Raw genomic sequence first — 12,240 nt, 5'->3', positions numbered from 1 at the left:
GGGCGGGAGGGATTTCTGTCTTAATTCCCTTGAGAGAGATACGATTTTTCTTAAACACCTCCATTGAAGACAGCAGGGAGAGCAGATGATGTTCTTACCGTAGTGTGCTTGGAAGGCCTGGGGTTTGACTACCTGACTGCAGTGGCTGCACATGACCAGGTAGAAGTCATCCTGGGCAGGACATTGGCCGAAGATGGGCATGTCTGTGAAAACACACGCAAACACTCATTAGCGGGTCAAAATGTTTTGTGCTCTTCTGACACAGCATGTAACAATGCACTTGCAAGTCAATATTATTAATCAGCTCATTGGAAAAAACCTTACAATGCAATGCAATTTGGCTTTTCTCTAATCCATCTATAATGCTAAAAATCTCTTTACATGTAAAGAAAATTGCATTACAAAAAAAAATAAAAGACAAATCATTTTTCAAACATATTTACAACAGTTTATTTTTGAATTTGTTCATTTAAATTTAAAAAATGTAAATAAATCACATCTCAAACCTACAAATAAATAAACATCTAATACCGTTTATTATTCTTTAAAAACTATAGTTAATGATTTCAAACGTTTAACGTGCAACTGAGCAAAGAAAAGCTATTTGTAAATGTTTCATAATAATGCAGAAATTTTGTTTTATAGATTAAATGTATTGTAAGTATTAATAACAGTACCATTTAAAAGTTTTGGGTCAGCAAGATTTTTTTATTATAAATAATACTATGCAAGGATGCATTTAATTGATCAAAAGTGACAGCAAATATATCTGCATTTGCAAATGCTGTGCATTTGGACTTTCTATTTAACAAAGACTCCTGAAAAAAAAATACTCATAATAAATGTTTCTTGAGCAGTCTTGAGCAAGACTGGAGTAATGATGCTGAAAATTCATCTTTACAGCAACACAGGAATAAATTACATTGTTAAAATATATTTAAACAAAAAGCTATATTTAAAATGTTAATAATATTTCACAATTATAAATAAAAAAAAAACAATCTTAAACTTGTTAAATGTACATTTAACAACGGCTTTAAATATTAATTAAATAAAACATCAAAATCACACTGCACATTACTATACTGTACTCACAGAAAAATATATTATTAAATATTATTGCAATTTAAAATAAGAGTTTTCTACTTTAATATACTTTAAAATATAATTTATTTTTGTGATGCAAAGCTGAATTTTTATCAGCCATTACTCCGGTCTTCAGAAATTATTCTAATATTCTGATTTATTATGAATGTTGGAAACAGTTGCTGCTTAATATTTTTTGCAACCTGTGACACTTTTTTCAGGATTCTTTAATAAATAAAAACGTATAAATAAAAAAGAACAGCATTTATTCGAAATAGAAATCTTTTCTAACAATGTAAGTCTTTACTATTACTTTTTATCAATTTAACACATCCTTGCTGAATAAAAGTATTCATTTCTTTCAAAGAAAGAAGAAAGAAATTACTGACTCCAAACTCTAAACGGTAGTGCATACTGTTAAAAAAAGATTTCTATTTTAAATAAATCCTGTTCTTTTTTTAATGTTTTATTCATCAAAGAATCCTGAAAAAAAGTATCACAGGTTTAAAAAAATATTAAGCAGCAACTGTTTCCAACATTCATAATAAATCAGAATATTAGAATAATTTCTGAAGGATCATGACACTGAAGACTGGAGTAATGATGCTGAAAATTCAGCTTTGCACCACAGGAATAAATTCGATTTTGAATATATTAAAATAGACCAACACTATTTTAAATTGGAATAATATTTCACAATATTACATTTATTTCTGTATTTTTAATTAAATAAATGCAGCCTTGATGAGGAAAAAGACTATTTAAAAACATTAAAAATCGTACTGATCCCAATCTTTTGAACGGCAGCGTATTATACAGCATTTTTTTCTGGTTGCATGTTCTTGTGCAGCTTTCTCTTTCATTGTGAACAAACAAATTACTTCTTGCTGTGTAATCGAGTGTAAACTGCATGCAGAATCTGACCTAACCAGTGAAAGGAGCCTGAATGGAGTCTTCCTAATCTGCCATCAGATCATACACAGAAAACACCTAAGCACACTTGTTTCCACAGCGCACAGCCTTAATGAACAGTGTCTGTCCGCTACGCTGTCAATTTGGTTTATCAACAGCCTGGTTCAGGTGAGGCCACCCAGGCCATTTTGGGGACGTTCTGGGAAAAGCGTCTAGGCGAGTTCACGTGGTGCAGGGGGTCGCCCGCAGCAGCGCTACTCTGTTTTCATAAGAAAGGAAACAAATAAGTGATAAGGGATAGCCAGCCACCACGCCAGCGTTTCAAAGGTTGCCTGGGGAGGGGGTCCTCCACCGAGAGAGGTGTGTGGGAGAGCCAGTGAGGAAAAGAGTAATTGAGTGGGAGAACGAGGAGAAGAAAGAAAGTAAGATTGCAGATTAAGAGTGGCAGTTGTAAAGTTGGGAAATATCTGCAAGGCCGAGAGATTTTAAACAAGCAAGCTGAGGAGAGCCGTATAGTAGGTGGCATTTGGCTTTCAAGATTCATACTTTCAGAAAGTGCCCTGAATTGACAGCAAGAGTTTGTGGAACACAGTCTACCCAAACCACACAAATAACTGCACTGAAAATAGATGAAAGCAGTGGAAAAAATATCTGCACATAAAAAAAAAAAAAAAAAAAAAAGAAAAAGAAATCACTCTTAGTCTCTGCTATTTAGCAAGGCTTAATTTTCCCTTGAAATTGTAATTGCGATTATTAATTACGATTATCCCAATTTACACTGAATGATGTTTTGAATAGCTTATATTAGAGGTCAACCGATACTGGATTTTACCAATACCGATAACTAGGCTGGACCAACCTGGCCGATACAGATTAATCGACCGATAGTTTTTTGAATGGATACTGAACGGAAAACAAATAGCACTCTACCTTTAAACAAAAGTAGCCTACTGAACCATACTTTGTAAATGAATAAAAATATTAATATTAATTATTTATTGATCATTACAGTTAGTTCATTGTTCATTAATGTTTACAAAAGCAGCTAAAATTTTTAAAATATATCAGTAAATGCTGAAATTAACACTCTAACGAGGAACAATACTTCTATTCCACAGCTTTTATAATGTTACAAATGGACTCATATTGTAAAGTGTTATCATTACATCAACAATCAAGCTAAAGATGGCCATCTTTAAATATCTACACAAAGGCCACAGTATTGAAATTGCATACATATGGATATTGTGTACTTTCACAATTTAACTGCTTCTATTCTAGAACACTTGTGGTTATCTACTCAAAATATAAAAATATGCACTCTGCAAAAGTGCAGAGCTGCGTCTAGAAGAACTCGCAGCTATCCGGTATCGCACACACCGACTTTATTTGATCACCAAACAGGCAAAAGTATACTGCTGTCCTTTCTCCACTAATGCAGCATCTAGTCAACAAATTCATCGCTTTATAATGACATGAAAACATGCACTACAGTATACTGTGCACACTGTTTCATTGTCAGTGTTTTAAATCCGCCTTGTAACGTGCGCAGTGTCACGCGTGGCATGTGCTGTCAGTGTTTTCCGTCACTAGAGGCCGCTCTCCTGCTGTATAACAAAAGACTATAGGGACTTTGCTGTATAATGACGACATTCTCAGCTGCTCCAGCAATGGAACCAACCCAGAAAAAACTATCGCCATGGATTTTTGCCGATAACGATAGTTCCGCCAATCAACTATTGGTGCCGATTAATCGGCAAAACCGATACATCGGTCGACCTCTAGTTCTTACTACCTTTCTTGGCCTTGAATGTGTCAGTTGCGTTGCTGTTTATGCAGGGTCAGAGAGCTCTCAGAATTAATCAAAATATTTTAAAAGAGAAGTCCACTTCCAGAACAACAATTTACAAATAATTTACCCCCTTGTCATCCAAGATGTTCATGTCTTTCTGTCTTTAGTCGTAAAGAAATTATGTTTTTTTAAGAAAGCGTTTTGGAAGTTCAAAATCAGGGGCACCTGTGAAGTCTATTATATGGAGAAAAATCCTGAAATGTTTTCCTCAAAAACCATAATTTCTTTACGACTGAAGACAGAAAGACATGAACATCTTGGATGACAAGGGGGTGAGTAAATTATTTGTGAATTGTTGTTCTGGAAGTGGACTTCTCCTTTCATGTGTGTTGTGAAGTTGAACAAAGCTCGTACGGGTTTGAAACGACATGAGGGTGAGCAATTAAAGCCACAATTTTCATTTTTGAATGACCTCTTTAACAACACTTTAAAATACTAATTAAATAAACATCAAAATCACACTATACATAAACATACTGTAATACACAGATCAAATCTGTTATTCCCACCATACAATAACACTTTTTGTGATCCATGGCATGCAGGAGATCTTGTAGATATTATTCAGGTGCATGTCCACCTTTATAAAACATTCATTAAGAAAAATGGTTGCACTTTATTTTACAGTATGCATACTTACAGTGCACCTACCTAAGAATGTTCTGGTAATATAAGGCAACTATATATAGGTTAGGGTTAGGTTTGAAGGTAGGTTCAGGGTTGGTACCTAGTTATTACCTAGTAATTACTATAATATGTACGTAGTATTTACATGAAGAACAGGACTGTAACAAAGTGCTACCAGAAAAGTGCTACAAAGTCAGTTATTTGACATGGCACTAAAAGTGAGTTTTTGTTTTCCTTTTTTTTTTAGATTCATTAAGGTCAGTTCTTCACAATGGTGTTAAGAATGTGAATTGTAAAATGTGAAATATAGGTTTGAGGGTACCTAATAAAAAAATTCTACGAGATCAGTTCTATCATGACAGCTCTCGGCAGATTTCTGCATGGTAATGGATATGACAATGTTAATGTATTTGGTCTTGGTGGAACAGATCTGCTTATGCTGCTGAAATGCTGCTGCTGCTGGTTAATGCTGTTTAGGGTTCTAATAAATCAGTTTTATTTTTTCTTAAATTCCGTTTTATTTTTTCCCCAAATTAAATTTTTTTTCCATTTTGATTTTTTTGGACTCCTTTTTAATGGATAAATTAAAATTAAAATTTTAAATTTAAAATTAAATTAAATTTTATTAATAAAAAGGCATGTCTAATTAATTAAAATCATGAAACTTTATTTAGCAAATACAATTTATTAAAAGTTTAACAAAAATGACATGTTTAGAGCTCAATTAAATTTTTTATTTTTTATTGTTAATGTTTTAGCATGTCTAATTATTTAAATGCATGAAACGACATGTTTTTTCCCCTCAGAAATTCTCTTTTGTGTATTTAAAATCTTCTGGTTATCAAATGAAGGCATAAAACATTGATTAATGGCAAATAAATGGGATTAACTATTAAAATTAAAACATGGAAAAAATATTGTGTAATTACTTCATAAAAAATAAAGGTTTATTTTTTTTCTGGCACAATGTCTTCAAGTTAAACCGAACTTTTATTTTGGCATGAATTTCTATGTGTATATGATATGACGCTAGTTTCATTCAAATGAAATGGCGAAACGTTCATGAAGTATATTTATGTCCTCATTTAATGAGACGGCAGCACTGAAACCACTTCAGTATGAGTAGTAAACAAAACTGAGCCTCTGTGCCGTTCATTCATTCATTCAGACCGGGAGGCATGCAAAACATGCAGGATTTATATTTAGTTAGTCTTTTTATGGCTTAATATTTACAGATACTAATCCATATCACGATTTGATTTAAGTGTAATGACCAACCTTTGATTAATTAGTCCAAACTAAATACCGTGACATTCCGTGTGAAACTATAAATTCTGTTTTTTATGACTGGATTCCTATACGGTGCTGTGAGCATATAAAGCATACTGCTGTTGCACAAATAGGACATATAATATCCTGTAGCAGATCTATACAGGTGGAGCTGGGGAGGTGGAGGGTTCAGAGAAGCCTTGAAAGCATGCTGCGAAAAGCTCTAGTGAATGGTAACCAGCCATTTCAATTTAAAACAATAAGCTCATTGGCTGCGGATGCAATATGAACCAATCAGCTTGTGCCAAGTATCTTAACACTGTGAGTATCAACAGTTTGCATTAACGATCCATCAGCCTGCGCCATCTAGAGTTTCATGACAGAACTTGGCATTTATTTATCATGACACTGAAAATAGGCTACGGTTTGAACCATGGCATGTTAACTTGTGGTGCTCATGTAAACTAATCATTAAAAATACTATAAGATCTGTTATTCACCATGTTGCTGGGAGCATGTTTGGGACACAACTGTGGCCTTGCAGTCATGATGCACATGCAGTAAACGTGTGTTTTGATTTTGGCTTGCATAATAATCCACTTTTCTCCATCTCTCTCCTCAAATAACCTGTCTCCTACCTACTTTCACCAGGTTAGATATTGAAAGCAGATGCACTGGCAGTACATCTTCACACTTAATAACCTGCAACACCCGTTATAATCGCTTCATAAAAAACATAAACTGAAGGCGTAAATGAGCAGCAAGCGTTATATTCAGAAGTCTTTTGTAGGCTGATGTGGAGCTCAGAGAAGCACTAACTGTCCATTAGTCTGAGAGCCAGGAGGTTAATTAGTGTGAGTGATTAAGTGAGGGGACAGGATCAGCGCTATGGCCGCCGTTACACAGCAGCTCCTTCAAGCAGAGACACAAGGACACTCCAAAAAACATCAGTGCCTGAAAAGATGCCATCGAATCGTTAGCGTCACCTGGGCGTACCTGTGCTCCTCTCACGGTAATCAACGCCAATCAGCCTCTTTAGGAATTCACAAATGACAACCATCAAGAAGTAGATAACCAAAGCTAGAGTTTTTATCCACAGCTGTCCTGATGCAAAGTGAGCAGTTTGCAAACCTAAATCTTGTCATCTGATATTTAGCATTCCATTATTGATCAAATGAAATTAAACGGCATCTGTCTTGAAATGTCAAAGCTGTATCGTAATAACTGCAACAATTCAGTAATGTTCAGTGAAAATAACTGAATGACTAATTAAATGAATTAAAAACAGCTTGATCTCTAAAACCGCCAATTTTATCAGAATGTGGTGAACATTTAAAAGTTTGTGGACTGAAAGTATTTTTTTATGATTTCGAAGACTTATGCACAGTATCAATAAATCAGCAATAAATGGTAATATTGTGATTTATTTTTACAATTTAAAACAACTGTTTTCTATTTTAATGTTTTAAATGTAATTTATCCTTGCAATGGCAAAGCTGAAACATTCATTACTTAAATCTTCAGTTTCACATGATCCTTTAGAAATCATTCTAATATGCTGATTTAGTGCTCAAGAAACATTTGTTATTATCAATCTTATCAAACAGTTAAGATGATTAATATTTTTGTGGAAACTGTTTTCAGAATTCTTTGATGCATGAGTTCAAAAGAAAAGCATTTCTTAGAAATATTTTTCTTACAATGTAGAAGTCTTTATTGTCACTTTTAATTAATTTATTGTACTCTTGCTTAAGAAAAGCATTTAAAATGAGTAAATAAATAAAAATTCTAGTATTACACACACACACACACACACTCCATATGTGATCCTGGACCACAAAACCAGTCATAAGTAGCACAGGTATGTTTGTAGCAATAGTCAACAATATATTGTTTGGGTCAAAATTAGAGATTTTTCTTTTATGCAAAAAATCATTAGAATATTAAAGATCATGTTACATGAAGATATTTTGTACATTTTCTACTGTGAATACATCAAAACTTAATTTTTCATTAATAATATGCAATGCTAAGAACTTCATTTGGACAACTTTAAAGGCGATTTTCTCAATATTTCGATTTTTTTACACCCTCAGATTCTAGATTTTCAAATTGTTGTATCTCGGCCTAATATTGTCCTAAAAACAACCCATCTCCTAACAAATCATATATCAATAGAAAGCTTATTTATTCAGATTTATCAGCTTTAAAAATGCTTAATTTCATTTGACATTTTACAACTGATTCTAAAATAAAAGATGCGACACAACAACCAAACAATGATGGTTGACTGATGCATACATACAAATACCTGCCTTTCCTGGTATGATATACTAAGAATTGTCTTTATATATATTTTTCCTCAGGAAATATTCACAACATGCAGACGCTGTCATCTCAGTTGGCAAGGTATATTTAAATTGTCAGTAAGTCACCACTTGACCAAGAAGCGCAATCTCCTAAACAAGAAAAAGCAAACATACCTCACACACATTCAAAGCATACAAATGCAAACACATAAAGTGATTTATAAGGCCTAAGGACCTATTTTCAGGAGTAGCCTTAAAGGTTACATGCTATATTTTTAACTACAGCTTTGAGGGACTCCAACAGAGAAACATCCATTTCAAAGAACACGAGGAGGACGGTGTCCTTTAAAAAATTTCAAATGAGCTTTCCGGCGTAACAACGAAACCAAATCTGAGCCTTAGCGCTCCTCCGGATATCAATCCCAACATTAGACAACAACATGCTTATGACAGCATATCAAGAGATGCAGGCAGGATACGCTCACTCCATCAGAGCCAGGTTGACTTGACATGAAAACCACAGATATTCTAGTGTCTTCTAATCATGCGTCTCAGGTCTGAGAGGAAGTGGAGGACAGACACAGTGTGCTGAACGAGAGAGAATGGAGATGCGGACGGAAGCGATGGATACGAAGGAGAAAAGAGGGAGAGAAAAAGAGATTGTGACAAAGCGAGAGAGACACAGAGATGGCGATAAGATGAGAGAGAGAGAGACGGGGAGAGAGAGAGAGACTGTGAGCGGATAATTTGACCATCCCTTTCATTGTCATTGATAAACGATCTAGGTAGAGAAGCTCTTAGAAGCCCAGCGCACGAACACACTCGCAGGTTTAACTCCACGCCTGGTGTGTCTGCGTCTCCTCCCCGCTCGCTCTTCCCCGCCTGATGAAGAGCTGCAAGATCCTCACTACACATCTCTTCATTCAGTCACCTTTCACTGATCAGCATACAACGGTCGTGCAAGTGCGAAATAAAGTGTTTCACGAAGGAACACCAGTTTCTGGAGGTACGAAATCTCACATCCAAGCTCAGGTGGTTTTGGTTTGGTAATCACTCTTCAGTCACTGAAAATGAGAACTGGTAATCCATTAATGTTTTACACCCCCTTCCAAAACAAGCATCGAAACAAAACTAAACTTCTTGTCCATCCGAAATCCAACAAGTCAAATTTTTGGGGTCAGTACATTTTTTTTTTTTTTAAAGAAATTAATGCTTTTGCTCAGCAAGGATACGTGATACGATCAAAAGTGACAGTAAAGACATTCGGGTCAAAGACGTTAAGAAAGAAATTTACAAAGGTCCATAGAAAGCACATTAAATGTAATTCAAGTGTCTACTTTTAAGGTTTCAAATATGTTTTTGGAGAAACACTGTCATTCAGTGTAACACAATATTTATGTAAAAATTCAAACATGCTTATTCTGACTTGTACATTAAACTATATAAAAAAAAATAAGGGAGCATATTAAATTTTATTGTTTTAAATGAGTAAAAATTTCTTATTGACAAATGGGCAAAACCTAAGATAGTGGCAATTTTTTAAAAAATGTAGAATTACAACTAATTAGTATTTGGGGTGAAAGTAATTCATCTTTTAATGTATAAACTGATTTTTGTTGTAAATATACCTGACAAGATTGTTACACTTAATGACATTTCAGTGGGTGCCTTCTGTAAATTAGGGAAAAATGTATGATATTTATTTTTTGCTCAGAAAAACAAAAATGCAAATACTTTTAAAAAAACTTTTTTTTTTTTTTTTGGAAAAACAACAACAATTTAAAGCAGTAATACACTTATTGCTTTTATGCTTAAACTTTTTCATCTTTGACCCATTTGCAATGTTGCAAAAGATCTTTCTTTTAAATAAATGTTGTTCTTTTGAACTTTATGTTTATCAAAAAAAGTACAAAAAAGCTTTCAGCTTTGCATCACAGGAATAAAATTAAAAATATTTTACCTGTTAACAATAGTTATTTTATAGCCGTTTATTTATATATTATAGCTGTTTTTACTGTATTTGTAACTAAATAAATGTAGCCTTGGTGAGTGTAAGATACTTCTTTTAAAAAACATTTTTTTAAATCTTACCGACCCCAAATTATTATGTGCGTGAATTTATTAAATATTCAGTTTTAAATATAACAGAATCTAAAGTACGGATACACATAAACTTTATGATGCTACAAAGACAGTCAATACAATATCTATCTTTGTTATAATACAATCTCAAAACTACAAGTAAGACTCAAAGGCAGTGATGCGCCACCGTTGTTTCTTGGCAGGTCACAAATGGATAAAAAAAATTAAATAAAAATTCCAATCGCAGCCTCTGGCCTCCATCGACTTTGGACCAGATGATCAAACACTTTCAACCAAGTTGGCTTTTTATTAATCTCAGGGTGGTTTTGCAGTTTGTGAGAGATTGTCAAGAACAGGAATTTGGCACGCTGGCTAGATTAGTGACTACAGACAACATTTATCTGATACACAATTACACTCACAGAGTGAGAATTTTCTTTCAGCATTAGGTTGTAGAGCATGAGCAACATTTTTTATTTGCTGCACGGTCATGATCAACATGTGATTAGCTATTCTGGAGCTTATCAAGTCCAGAATCATTTTATGGCACTTTAATAACTAATACTAAAGTACAACAACAGGTAAACTGAAGTGAATTTTCACTGGGGCATTTTAAATTCATATACTCACACAATTGCTGATTATGAATTATTATTCAAAGGGTGATCATAGAATTTTGACAAGAAAAAGAGCAAATCACTCTCTGCAACTGGCTGGATAAGTTTCATTTGTTAGTTAAACACTTAAACTTAAAAGCTTGCTTTTTATTCAGTACATCAGAATACTTTTCACACCTAATATTCTTCCATGTGTCTGTCTATGTTTTTAACATTGTTTCAGTTTCAGCTGATCACCAAGAGCTGTACAAGCTTTAAAATGTCAGTTCACCCCAAAATATTCTGCTATCATTTACTCACCCTCATGCTGTATCAGACCTATTTGATTTTCTTTCTTCTGTACAACAGAAGATATTTTGAAATATTTGAGCTTTTTCATCCATGAAAATGATTTGGTTAAAACCATTTAAAAAACAGAGGTTTGGAACAACATGAGAGTGAATAAAAGACCAAATTTTCCTTTTTAAGTGAACTGTCCTATTATGAATCATTATGACGTTGAATGTGTTAAGGATATTTTCTTTCCATTCTTTCATCCTACAGGCCAGGATAAACACCTCTTTCCTGATTATACAATAACGAGCGGTGCTCCTATGCTAAGACATTAAAGCAATAACATCCACATATGCATCACAACGAACGCTGCTTTTAATACATCCTCACACATAAATATTTCAGGCGTAGACAAATCTGAAACTGAAACTAAAATCTTAAAGACGTGCTCAGAGCTTCGGCTTTACTCTGACCTCTAAAAATGAATTCTGGATTTAAATAGAGAGAAACACTAATTAAAGCTCAACGTGAACCCAGCAATGATTTCAGTCCATACAGGCAAAAAAAGGTGCTGTTTTCATCTTATGTAACCCTAAGGTTGACAAATCTGACGGATTCCCATGCGACGACTTTGGTCCTTCAAGACGTAGCCAATTGACTCTAAATTGTGCAGTGGAGCAGCGGTGCACATGATAGCTCTACTGTTTGTTGATGCAAATGCACTGTTAGATAAATGCCCTGACAGGTACAGTATCTCACGCTTTCCTAAACTAACATAAAAAGAGCAAGAGACAGGCCTGGCGATGAAAGGTTTACAAACTGTATGCCAACTAAAGCCTGGTAAACACCACAAGATTTCTCCCCTTCAGACAATCCTAGGTAATGTCCAATTATCTTGTTGGTTCTAAAGATTATCTTATCAGATTTACCTGTGGTGTGAGGTGTGTTAAGAATGATTGAATCTGCTCGGAAGAACGTCGGAGGCACCCCGATCGGAAGAAAGCGCGGATTATCAAGTGAAACGAAACAATATCCAATCAGAAAGCAAACTGTCAGAAGACAGAAGCATAACCAACGCAGTCATGACGCAACACAAAAGGATTTGGACCATAGGTCTATGATTTGGACAGCAGAGATGGACAATTGACGACTTCACCCAAAGCTTTTTCTTTTTTTCTCGTGAATTTTCTGTCAAAATCATTCCAAGCACTAT

The 12,240-nt window shown here is 34.4% G+C and overlaps 1 protein-coding gene across 2 annotated transcripts in view; it reads right to left on the bottom strand.

Annotated features, from left to right (window-relative positions):
• LOC127172891 (ataxin-7) overlaps positions 1-12,240 on the bottom strand; it is a 41,926-nt gene that overhangs the window by 20,411 nt on the left and 9,275 nt on the right. For both annotated transcript variants that reach the window (XM_051122385.1, XM_051122386.1), the window contains one exon: positions 99-203. In XM_051122385.1, the coding sequence (XP_050978342.1) occupies positions 99-203 (105 nt within the window). The remainder of the gene's footprint in view (positions 1-98; positions 204-12,240) is intronic.

The sequence above is a fragment of the Labeo rohita genome, chromosome 11 (genome assembly GCF_022985175.1).
Source record: "Labeo rohita strain BAU-BD-2019 chromosome 11, IGBB_LRoh.1.0, whole genome shotgun sequence".
Taxonomy (NCBI): domain Eukaryota; kingdom Metazoa; phylum Chordata; class Actinopteri; order Cypriniformes; family Cyprinidae; genus Labeo; species Labeo rohita.
This window is presented reverse-complemented; position numbering and strand designations above follow the sequence as displayed.